General features: G+C 42.6%; 1 protein-coding gene across 1 annotated transcript in view; it reads right to left on the reverse strand.

The window, feature by feature from the left end:
• The window catches only part of EPHA4 (EPH receptor A4), a 104,419-nt gene that overhangs the window by 58,726 nt on the left and 32,419 nt on the right, over positions 1 to 13,274 (reverse strand). The window contains exon 4 of the mRNA XM_014879547.2: positions 4,624 to 4,779. Coding sequence (XP_014735033.1) covers positions 4,624 to 4,779 — 156 coding nt within the window. The remainder of the gene's footprint in view (positions 1 to 4,623; positions 4,780 to 13,274) is intronic.

A 13,274-nucleotide genomic window follows, 5' to 3' on the forward strand; every position in this document is an offset into this window, starting at 1 on the left:
AGCACGTTTGCTTATTTATATTGTTTATAGTCTAAGCAATCATTATAAACATGCGCTCAAATAATCTGCTCCTATGTAATTACTCATTTGCAGCCACAGTTATTAGGGAGGTAAATTCACTCTTTTTTGAAGATGAGGGCCAAATATTTATCTCTGAGATACGTTAAATGTAACACAAGATTGCATTAAGGGTATATATTAGACTGCAACATTAAGAAAATTGAGTGTTTAGACCTTTCAGACCTTTTTTAAAGCCTTGACCTTGGAAACAAATAAGGACAGTGTTATTTTAATGTGCATTCAAATTTTAACAACACAGTCACACAGCTCTAGTGGAATTCACATTGAGTTTCCACTGTAGATTGCTCATCATTTCATTATGGTTCATTATGCTGATAACTGTCAGAAAGCATTAGAAGCAGGAGCCTTGAGTAATAGCACTGAAATGGTAATTTAAAAACAATATACTTTCTGAAGGAAATACAGCAGTGCACTAAATTCAATTAGAAGAGGGGAATGTAAAGACAAGTAAGTGATGTTTGCTGTTTGAAGTCAGGCTGTTCAGTTTCTTGATAACGTAGAGTGGAGAAAGTCCTTTTAAAGCAGGCACTCTTCTCTTGCATCTCACTACATCTGCTCGTATTATCTCCAAGCTTCTCCAGTATTAACTGTCTTAAATGCAACCGTTTTTGAAATATTTTAGGTCATGACAACATATCAGTCAATCCACCAGTCCCTCTTTGGGTGACACAACTGACTAAATTATTCAGGGTCATTTACTGAGTCAGATTTCAAGCTGGACAGTCCATGATGGTAATCTCTCTTTTGTGAAGGGCTCCCAATTAAAAGTCATTAATAATTTGAATTGAACAGACAATATAAACAATACAAAACCATCCCATTCTCACTCATAATGTGAGCATTGTTTGTTAAGAGTTAGAAAACCCAACTCATTAATGGTGGGGACGCAGGAGCAACGCCCTTTAATTTGGGTGGAAACTGCACCTGCCTGCACCAGACTGAAATTCACAGGATATCTCCTTACAGAGATGGGAATTCAGGGGCAAGGGACATGATTGAGACTGATTTGTTTTCCTGCCTCATGGATTAATGTGTGGGTAAGGCAATTTATTCTCCATTACATTGCTAACCTTATGAAAGACCCTTCCTCTCTTCAAGTACTGAAATATAATGAAGGTGTGTAGAGTTGCTTTAACATTACTTTTGCAATGCTTCCAAAAGGGAAAGGCATCCGTGTTTTCCATGGCTTGGGCTCAGGTGTACTACAAGTCAATTATGCCATCTCCATACCCAAGCACACAGCTGACAAGCCCACTGTGCTACAGAGCTCAAAGTCTGAATTCCCAAGTTTGGCCGAAGTGGCTGTGCCCTCTGTGGTGACAGACACACTGATGATTATCCTCAGGAGGCAAATTTGAGGGGAAAGATGCACCAGCAAACACGTGGCTGTCAAGGTCTCTGCCTGGCCTTTGACACAGCCCACTCCACTGTCTCTAAACCCACCCTGCCACATTCTGCCCTTACTTGCACAAACTTTATACCACACGTAGTTACTCACTCTGGCAGAGCTGAAATAGAGCAGAATACTAAAACCAGAGTTTGAGGAACTTGTTTAGGAGCCTGGTGCCTGGCTTACCTCAACAAGGGATGGCAATGTCACAGAGTAGTGTTATGGAAGGGTGAAACTCTGGAGCACCTCTCCTGACCAGCACACCAGGAAGTAGCTATTGCTTTTGTTACTTATCATGGGAATTGCAACAAAGGAAAAGAAAGGGGAATTCTCTAATTCCCTTTCATCCACTAGCACAATCAGGCTAATGGAAAGTCCTAACAGTCTTCCTCCCCCAACTCAGAAGGCAAGATAAGTGACAAGGCCAGCCAGTTTACTACTAAAGGAAATCAATAGCCAAGGGTCAAAGCTTTACAAAAACACATCTTAAGAAGGCTGAAGTTCTTCATCGTAAAAAGTGTTTAGGAATAATAAAGAAGGGATCAATCCACAGTCCATTCCAGGTGTTCTTTCCAAATTATCCAATGTTACTTTTATTCACCTGGTCTAATAGTTCTCCAAGTGAACAGAAACCTGATTTTACAAGCCAGTGGAGCAGAGTCTATCATTTTGCTAGAAGAATGGATCCCAGATACTGTGTTTTATTTCTTCATTAGTGTGCCGTCACACTGAGCGATTACTAAATGCAGGCCTGAATGAGAATACCAGAGTTAAAGAGGATAATGAACAAAGAAGGTGCCTGATTATTATGGCTGTCAGCACAAGGGAATTGGGTTTGTCACCGGGTTTAACCAACTGGTAAGAACTGATTACAGTCTGAATCCACCTGAAAGCACCTCTGATGTTTATGCTCCCTTCTGTCCACACATCTCAGCAGGAAAGTCAGACAAACAGGGACCTTCTTCTGAAGGGTCTTCCTTCAGCAGAGGCCCTTGCAATGCTGTCACCTGCCTCAGGTACATGGGCAGAAGGGCACTCACAGGGGGAGCAGCAAAGGAGGAGCCCCAGAGCAGGGCTGCAGCTTGCCCTGAGCAGCAGCAGCAGCAGCAGCAGCAGCATCCTTCCAGCACAGTCAAGGCAGGGCTCCAGGAGGGGCAAAGGAAGAGCCCAGGCTGGGGAAGCACAGCTGCCCCACAAGCCAGCCCAGAAACATCTCCTGCCTCATCCTGCACCTTGGATCACAGGAGAAGAAGCCCTTCAGCTACAGGAAAATTCAAAGCTATCAAACAAGACCTCCAGGGACAGGCCTGTTTTCCAGGAGTATGTACCCATAGGATTGAGGTGTTGGCTTGCCCCCACATCCTGGGCTGCTGCAGAGATGAAGACTGAGGCCAGCACCACAGCCTTTGCTTTTTCTCCTTCTCTCTTTGTATTTTTGGGGTAAAAGACCAAGATCAGGAACTTCAGCTTTGTCTGACCTCCCAACACAGGAATGGGGAAGAGTGCCTCCATCAGGCCCGAGACTTGACAAAAAAGGGATAGGCTTGCAGGGGTACATTTTGCAATACCAGCATACAAATAATTTGCTTACAATTTCCCCATCTGGAAATGTTTTGCTCTCTCTTCAAACTTAGTACTAACTTCACATGCTTATTTAAATTCAACCAGTTGATTACTAATTTGATTTCAATTTGGTCAAGATATTCACAAGGACCAGGGCTTTGAAAAACTTTTGTTGGTATAATGTTATTTAGTGTGTATATTCCAAACAATAGTTTTGTTGTTGCAGAAAGACATTTTTCCTACCAAACTGGTCACGTTTTAGATCTAGTAGTGTAAATTATATTACAGAAAGCATGTTCTTGCCCATTTAGACAAGGTTTCACAATACAGTTAGACTCCTTTCCCAGTCAATAGTTGGCAAAGGATATATGCACTACTCTGCTTCCTACTAAGCAAAAGCAGCTGTTCTTGGCTATGCTCTGGCCTCCTTAACCACCACCAGCAAAACTCACTGCTGAAAAGAAGGAAATCACTGGAGAACAGCTGGAATCAAGGGGTGTGGGGAAAGGATGAGTGCTAACTTAGTTATGGACATACTCTGTTTCTGCCTTGTAAGGGAGAAATTAAGGTTTAAATAAATGTGAGTCATCTCTCACAAAATTAATTCTCAATATATTAAAATGTTACAAAAGAAATATCTCGGCCCTCCCTCACTCAGACACACACAGGCTCTCTCTACATAAATACACAGCTGAACTCCAAAAATCTGGAAACACTTCCAATAGCTTTCAGGGAATGCCACACATGGATATCCCCCTGGTAAAATACAGCCCTTTCACTTATTGTTTCAAACTGCTCTGTTCTTAAGAAAGTGAAAAGCAAAGAACTAGATGATCACAATTTAACACCAGGACATGCCTGGAATCCCAGGTTTCGACTGCATGAGCCATTAACCAACACATAGGACAAGGAGTTCATCCAGCAACCCTGTGACTGTGCTCAATGCACCTCTCCTTCTCCCTGGTGAAAGTATTTGGATGGAATTAAAGCAAATTCCATTTGCTGCACATGATGTATTTACCTACACAGGATAAAATAAACCATGCATTGGGTGGTTGTTTCATTAAAGTTTAAGATTTATTATTACCACCCCTTTCAGATGAACACTTAGGTTCCCAATGGTCATCAGATATATTTCAAGCAAATTAGAAATACAATGGGATTATAAATATTACCTGTTTACCTGAGGTCATACAATTACAGGGAAAGCTTTCATGATTTCTACAAATATCCATATTTTAAGAGATGAAAGGTGATGTGATCTACTGTCCAGGTGCTCAGACTGGAACTGAGGCCTGTATTTTATTTCTACCTGCGTTACTAAGGTGTGCAAGTCTCTCTTTTGTAACTGTGTCTCCTGATTTATTTATACTGCAAGCTCACAAGGGTCAGCATAACCATGCCACCATTAGGAACTGAGGGCTGAGAACTAACGCTGTCATTCAGAAGTGTGAGCCAAAACAAAAACTGCATCTGCAAAGGGCCACAGGAGCTACTGAGCACTGCTGCCAGAAGCAGAACACCTTTTAGAGACACAGGGAAGAAATGGGTGATAAAAGGGGCAAGAGATGGTTCAAAGAGCAACTCACGAGTGCAGGGCATGGAGGCAGCATCGTTTTCCGCTCGGAAGAAGCCCCGGTCGCAGGTGCAGGACGTGGAGCCTTCCCAGATGGAGTAGCTGTGAGGGGGGCACTTGGCACAGGCCACGTCTGTCGAGAGAGCCTTGTAGTATCCGATTTTGCAGGCTAGATGGAGGAACAGGAAGGGAGAGTGTTACTGGCCCAGGCAGTGATCATAAATTGCTAGCTTACTCATTCAAAATCAAGGCAGGAGACATTTCAAAGAGATCTAATGATGTCCTCTTAGCCCCAGGTGAAGAATTAACAATCATCACACTCTTAATGAGTAGCCCTACGTCAGGGGATACTGATTTCTAATTCCAACAAGAGCCATTTTAAAAGCTGGCTTAGGGATGGTAAAAAAAAAAATACTCTTCTGTTGACATTGCCAGAAAATCAGCTGCTTCTTTGTGCTTACTGTAGAGTTGCATGTGGCTTAACCCATGTCCACCTGCACCCAACACACACAGAGCATGACAAAAGGGGTGCAATTGGTTTATTCTATGACCACTTAAGGAATGGCAGCTGACAGTCAGACACTGCCAATTTTTAAGAGGGAGTGGGACAGGAACCCAACATGCCCGGAAATGGCACATCTCCCTCCTGGCAAGGCAGAACTCATTTGGCTCTGTCTCCCCAAGGGAGGAGATGAGCCATGCTGTCCCCTGCTCAAAGCTGGGGCTCAGCAGTAACTGCACCACTGCCACCCGGGCCCACGTGCAGTTGCCAAGCTCTCGGTGACATCAGCTTCATAAAAGCAGGACTTACACAAAAGGCTACTTTTACATCATTTGGAAAAAATCCATTAGCATCATTAATAACACATTTTCATGGTGGCTAACAGGTATGTCATCCTAGAAATTTCTCCCTTGGCTAGAGAAAAAAGCCCATCATCACCACTGGCTTTTAGCACTGAGAAGGAGAGAGAAAATTCCCAGGCATGCAAACCAGTGAAAAAGAAAGGCTGTTCCCAGTATTTACTGTGTGACTCACTCCCACATCTTGTCGTTTATCACCTACACTACCTTTAGGGTTCCCCTGCTACACACAGGCTCCTGTTGGAAGGGCATTAGCCCCCGCACAGCCAGGGCTCGCTCTTGCTGTTTCTACCTTCCCTTAGTCCTCCCTCACTCTTTCCCTGCTTCTCTTACGAAGCCCTCCAGTGGGAAATGGGAGAGGGATATTAGTAACACGTTTATAAAAGAGCAAGTTACTTCATTGTGATTAGCCCAAGCCATTTATGAAATGTCCTTAACAAGCCCTGTCTTTACGAGGTGGCGCACTCCATGTGTGCGAGCGCTGGGAGATCAGCCGCTGTCACTCGCTGGGGCTGTCCCGGGACCAGAGGACCTTGTGAAAACACACGGCTCAGGTGACTGAGATTTACACTTCCAGAGCTCACAGGCATCGTGGTGTTAGATAAGGTTCGATTTGCTACGTGTGTTCTGGCCATGCTTCAAACAGCCTCGGGGTTTCAGTTAAAATCAGCAGCCACAGCTCTGGCAGGGAGAATCGCAGGGGTTAAACCCAGCCTGCCCACGTCAGAAACTATTTTGGTCCCTGAATACAAATTCGAACCCACCATGTCTGGCCCATCAGCCAGGCACCAGCAGGATGCAAAGGCAACACACCTGGAAAACAGCTTATTCTGCCTGGGATGGGAATTGCCCAGCAAAACAAACAAACAAGGAAAATAACCCTTTTTTTATATATAAAACTTGCACTATCTGGTGAGCAAGTTGCTGTATCACTACATGTCCTGGGTTTAACAAGAGCAGCAGTCAGTGGCAGATACTGGTCTTGGGTATTACTCCTGGTTTTCACTGTCACAGCTCAGATAAGAAATATGCCTAAGTCTGTGTATGACCAGGACAGACACCCATGGGAAGGATCTTGCTGCCAAATATAAAGACAAGGTATTGAAAAACAGAATACAAGAGGAAACCAAGCTGACTGCTTTCATCCACAAAATTCTTTCTGTTGTTTATGGTTTTAGAAACTAAACATGTAAACTCTAATATTACTCTTAATATGAACACCACAACCCACAGAAATCATTAAACAGTGAGCCATCTTTAGCATATTTGAGGTATTAAAATACTTATCTATTCAACAATCTAGCTCAAGGCTGAAAATCCTACTTGGGCTATAACATGCTTCTAGAAGAACAAGAAAATGTCACAGGTAAAGATTTTTGTGACCATTCCTCCCTGTCTTTTCATACTCTGTGGTTTAAAAGGGAATAGATGTATTCAGTGGGTACTGCAAGGTCAACACTCTGTAACTCAAGGATTTTTTTCCTCCTCATTTCATGCACTATATTTTGTTTTCAACTATATTAAGCTGAGATGTTTAATATTTCAAGACCTGAAGAAAGCTCTCCAAGCACAGTGGCTGCTCCTAAAGCACACACAGCCATTTTGCTTCAAAAATCGACTACTCCTGAAGAGAGTTTTCTTCATTTTAGTGTGCTCAGAGATTCACCACATTTCCTAACAGCCACAAAAGGGCATGAGAGGATGTGCTGCATTAAACCAGGAGTTCTTTGCCCCCAAGAGCTCCATGGTACCGCCACTTAAAAACTCAAACCTAATCCTGTAAAAGCTGTTCTTAGCATGGAGTGCTGCTGACACACCTATTACAACTATGGATGGACTGTTTTTTGAAGGGTAATGATTTAGTAGGCAAACAAGAAGCCTGTACAGAACTCATTCCCTGGAAGTCTTTATTGCTTGCTCATGACAAATCTTCACGCAGCTGCTTTTCTAGGAAGGATTTGCTGGGTGAGACCCAGCATGAATGGGGCTCTTACACAGTTTTCGAAAGATGCCTTTGTAAAAAGATTAGTTCACATGTGCAATGCAAACTTTGAGTTCAATTTCTTAGCTTTGCCTTAATTAGTTCTTTCTGTTAGGTTTCTTTTCTTTTTTTTTTTTTTTTTAAGGAGAAAAACCTTTTCTCACATTCAGGTCACCCACAAGGGTAACATAGTTACAATCGACTGCAACACACTCAATGGAAATTCTCAAACAAAAATATTTTCAGTTCACAGTTTTTCCTCAGAACAAATCACATTGATTTAAATGGACATCAGCTTGAAATAATCATGCTGATGTCTTTGATTTATATTATTAAAATCCATTTGATTTCTACTTTCCTTAAAGCAGGATAAGATCTGACAAACATTGCTGGTCATTATTACATGCCTTTTTCCTTCTTTTTTCCAAATATATCAGAGTGATACATGTCAAAACTGCAAAAATGGCTCTGAAGAATTATGGAACTTCAGTCAAATCTAGATGTAAATTTTCTCAAGCTGTTTTTCCAACTCCATTTTCACATGATTTTCAGACTTAAAGTTTCCTTAAAAAAAGAGAAAGAATACTTGTGTGGGCTGAAAAGTCTGCTTGCTTAGTCTCTCCAAATGCTGAATTTTCTACTAGAAAATTTCAGACAGCAATTTTAGAATTTAAAAACCTCATCTCATAGTGGATAGGACTCTAATCACATTCTTTCTAAACACTGCTATAACAAATACATTTATTAAATTGGTTTTAACTATTTTTAAATAAGATATGTTGTTGGGGTTTTTTATTTGGGGGTGGGAGAAATATTTAAGAAAATTATTTTTTTCAAATTTAGAGTTGTTTAAAAAAAATTCCCCAGTACTTGCTCTTAAATTGTTCCTTTATCCTTGTGAAGTGGCAATTATTCCTTCAATCTGAGTTTGGAAAAGGCTTGACATACCTAAATAGTTCTTTAAAAAAGATAAAAAATTGTGTAATGTCCGCAAAGGGTTGGATGAAGAAATCATCCCAGCCTCTTTGCTGACGAGTTCCTAAACCATTAAAAACGCAGTGCCTATCTGAAAGACATCTCAGGGAGCTCCAGGCTGTGGCAGTGCCTGGAGGCTGAGCAGGACTGAGGCAGGGATGGGAGCCAGCCCTGAGCCCGGCTGGGATCTGAGCAGTGATGGGATGGGATGGCCCAAGAGAGCTGGAAACTGCTGGGCAGGAGCTCTGGCACCAGCCCTGGACACCAGGGACCAAAGCCAGGAGAAATCCTGCCTGGAGCCTCAGCCTCTGCTGAAGAGGAGGACTTCCTGAAATAAATACTGATTTCTGATTAGGACCTAATAAAGCAAACAGGGAGAAAAACAAGCACAGAAACATGGTTTTGCTCAGGTAAATCTGGTTAAGTCAACAAACTGATATTAGAAGCAAACAGAGATGCTCTGAAGTGCTCATTCACAAAAGCCCAGTGGGATGCAGTCCTGCACAGCCATGGCCATGAGATAGGTCCCTGTGCCAAAGGCTGAGCTCTCCACACAAGCACCACAAGGAAAAGGCCCCCAGGTGGACAGGACCACAACCAAACCATGCTCCTGCTGCACCTCCTGCCCAAAAGGAACCCTCTGCACCCCCAAGAACATTCACTATCACAGGCAAGCCAGCAATGCCACTACAACCAGTGCAATCAGCTCAACTGTCAGAAGCTATGCATTCCAGTTTCCATTTCTTGAAGCAGAAAAATATGTTAGCTACATACTCAAGAAAACTTCAAAATTCCTTGAGAAGAAATTTTGAATCAAATTTCTCTCCACATACAATAGAAGAGAAAAAATTACTTTTAAGTCAATGATTGTAGCCAGCTTTAAAGAAAGACTCCAAAATAGTACTCTTGGTGAAATGAAGGACAAGGTAAATAATTTAATAAGATATATTTCAATGTCATGTTTATACATTACAGTGAGAAAATAATATTTTGTTTAAAGACTAGAAAAAATACTTTGATAGTACATTTGATGTGTTTCATCACTGGTTACTTTTTCCACAGCTCTTCTCTCTGGAAATATTTTGAGCTCATGTTTTATCTGCACCCTTAGGAACAAAAAGTTACTTTTAATTTTCCCCTTGAATGTTGTTCTTAATCTTTAAGAGGATGGATCTTCTCTCTCGATTCGTAACAAAACTACATCTGCCACATAAGAAGGCAGCATCTTCTCAGCTTACTTTTACTATTTCTGAACAGATTTTTGTGTGTTAATTATAGAACTCAATTGTTTGGATAGTCTCTTTTGATGAGCTTTCTGCCCTGCACCATGAACCCCTCCGTTATTGTACAGCTGTTTTACTTCCAAATGCTCATCAGGGTTTTCCAATTGTCAAGCTGTCCCAGCAACTAGGTCTTTTGACCTACAAGTCAAAGAAAGGGAGTCACTCTTGTCTCCCCGACATGAATATCCCAGCAGTCCCAGTGGCCCCCCCGATACCTACAAGACAATGCCTTTCCAGATCATTGCCACTACAAGCATAATTGGGTTTTGGGTGAAATGAGAAGATTTAAAATAGGATGAATTAATGAGTTTCTTGTAAAATTAAGTCATTCTCCTCGTCCAATCTAATTACTCACTGTAATGCCCCTGAGGGTGATAAATAAAGATCCTTAGAAGCCAAGCAGGAGGGGGGAGAAAAAAAAAAAAAAAAAAAAAAAGCTTTCTCTTGAGCATTTCTTAAAAGTCAAGTTGTAGAATGTGATGTGATGTACCAAATGCTCTTTCCAAATAACGTCAGATTCCTTTGATGTTCACACTCTAAGATCTTTGCCTCCTGTTAATAATGACTGTACTATTTCTACACATAAAAAGGAGCTCCCCATCTTTAACTCGTATCTCTGATGAGAAAACCAGTATTTCTACACACTAAGCATGTACTTTTGATGCATGAGTGACACAAGGAAACAAACACAATCCCATTGGGGAAGAGTCTAGACTGTTTGGCTGCAGAGCACTTTCACTCCATGACTGGGTGAAAACTCAGGAAGTTCAAAACAGAAATAAAGGGACCTTGGAACATAAATGTAGTATGATTTGAAATCCAAACTCTGAGTATCCAAGCCACTGGACCTGTACATGCAGATACTGTGGCAGATTAAGCACTCAGACCTCTTTTGCAAAGCTGCAGCATAAACCAAGTGGAGGAGCCTTTCACACACCCAATCTGAACCACCAAAAAAAAAATCAAAAATCTTTGGTTATATATAGTATATATACTATATATATATAGTATACCTTCCTCAGCTACAGGTCTGCTGCTAGTGCTGTGGTTTGCTGATTTAAGGCTAGGGACTGATCCCATGATGCCAGCCAGTCACTGCAGGACTCAAACATCTTTGGCTAATCTAAAAGTATCTTGCCTGATATGCATCCATGGAGTCACGATGATCACCTTGTTGATAGGTGGCCAGATTTTTATTTGGCTCATGAGAGACTAGAAAGTCAATTGCATGCTTCAGTTTAAGAAGTGAGGAGCTAGAGAGATCTCTGGTGTGTGAACAAATCACCATCGCCATCCAAGGTCTCTTACTGAGTCCTCAGGAGGGAAAAGGATGAGGCACTCACTGCAAACTGCAAGGTGCCCATTGCCACAGCCTGTCAAAGACAGCAGGGAATGGCAGTGCCCTGCCATCAGCCAAATCCTTCTGCACCATCAGGCACATCCCATCAGCTCCACTTCGCTCAAGCTCCTCTGTACTCAGTCCTCTCCTGTAACACTTCACTGTCCCAGACTCTGGTTGATCTGGAGGGCCAGCAGCCAAGAGGGCCAGTGAAAGCCAAGACAAAAAGCACTCAGTACCTCTGCCATGGCCTTGGTCACTGGGTCTCCTGCCCCACTGAGCACCGGGACTGTGTTTTCCTCAGCCTTCCTTACTGTGCCTGCAGGAGCAGGTGTCCTTGGTGTCCTTCATATCCCACACCAAACTCTAGCCAAGCTTTGGCTTTCCTAACACCTCCTCTGCATCCTCAGGCAATGGCTAGACTCTAGAATCCTCCTGGGTACTTCTCTTGTGTGTCTGAGCTGTGCCAAGGGCCCCCTGCCCATCCACCTTGGCCTTCTGCAACACCCCCTTTAGCTTCTGCAGCTGCTGTGCATGACCTTGCAGCAGCTTGTCCTTGAAATCCCACCAGCCCATGTGGGCTTCTTCACTGTCCTCCTGATAAAATTCCTGAGCAAGCCACAATCTTCTGACCTGAATTCCAAAGCTTTATTTATTTATTTTTAATATACGTGAAATCCAGGGAAACAAAACACGAAAAATGAAGTCTCCAGCTCAGCAAAGGGCACAAGCACAACAGGACAGGACATCTGACACGGCAGGCTGCTCAAGAGAGAGCTACAGGCACTAACACAACTCCCAGGTGTATGATACAAGAACCAGAATGGCCTATTAATCCCAGCCAAGGAGGTCCTGTTCACCTGGCTATCATTTTCTGTGCACAGCCTCCAGAGTCGACTGCCAGATGTTTTTGCCATGCACTTGGGCACTGCCCAGTGTGGGCACAGACCCACGGCACCGCTGGCACGGCCACGCTGCCAAATCCTCCCTGCAGGGACTGAGCCTGTGGGTTTGGAGTGCCACTCCTAAGCAGCATCAGCTCCCCTGTGCTCTACACAGAGAAACACTTGGCTTGTCTCCTACAGAAATATTACAAATCGACTTGTACCTCATGCAAAAGAAATGCAATTATGCTGGTAACGCAATCACTTCAAAAGCTGAAATCTGCTTCATCGGTCCCCTTTTTCTAAAGAAATTAGATAGTCAAAATCATAAACTAAAAAATTAAATACATATACAATTCATATATTAAGTTTAATAGGTACATACATAGAAAAGTAAAAAATGAAAAATTAGCTTTTATTCTTAAAAATTAATAAGAATTATTCTGAATTTTGCTACATAGCTAATAGGTCACAACTGCTAAAAGAAGTCTCTTCTTAAAAATACACAAATTTGAAAATCTCACATTTTTGTGTATTAATAATAATAATAGCTTATCTATGTAACCCTCTGTTACAGCTGTGGTAGCTGCGGGGGGAATAGCTGGGGATAAACTTGACATTTTGTACATCATGCTCACTCCTGGTCTTTGACAGCACCCTGATCTCACGTTAGCTCTGTCAACCCCGCCAGCACACAAAGCTTCCAGCCCTGCACCAGAGGGGGAACAGCTGGAAAATCTCACCAAGAAAAATCAGCCCCTGGATAGAACACTTGCTGCATTGGGGTTTTGTCTGAAATTAAAATAAAAGTAGAAAGCTAAAAATTCAAGGACTAGGTGAAAAAAATCGTGACTAAAAATAACCACAAAAAAAAAAAAAAAAAAAAAAAAAAAAAAAAACACCAAAAAAACCACCAGCTTTTCTCAGTGAGAAGTCAGCATTTTCCACGAGGAGTGAAAATCCCAACCTGCTCTGCTCTCTACAGGAAGATATTTGCTAGGACTGGCAGTGGCAAGCGAAGCTGATGGCCACCAGCAGGAAGCATTGGGGACACTGTGCCTGCACAGTGCACAGGGACATGTCCCTTCTTCCAGGCACAGGGCACTAAAAGCACACACAGCTTCACTTTAAGTGCTTTAACGAGGAGGAATGTGCTGCTGAACTGGGGACTTGGCAGATCACTGTCTGCATTTCTGCTTTTAAAAAGCATTTACGCAATGAACAGATGCCCTGGTATGATAAAGCTCCCCGTGCTGGGAGCTGGAGCAGCCGTGTCCTTTTGGGGAGCAGAGAGCACCAGCACTGCCAGCACACTGACCCAGTGCCACGGGCATCCTTAAA

The sequence above is a fragment of the Sturnus vulgaris genome, chromosome 10 (genome assembly GCF_052056855.1).
Source record: "Sturnus vulgaris isolate bStuVul1 chromosome 10, bStuVul1.hap1, whole genome shotgun sequence".
NCBI classification, from domain to species: Eukaryota; Metazoa; Chordata; class Aves; order Passeriformes; family Sturnidae; genus Sturnus; species Sturnus vulgaris.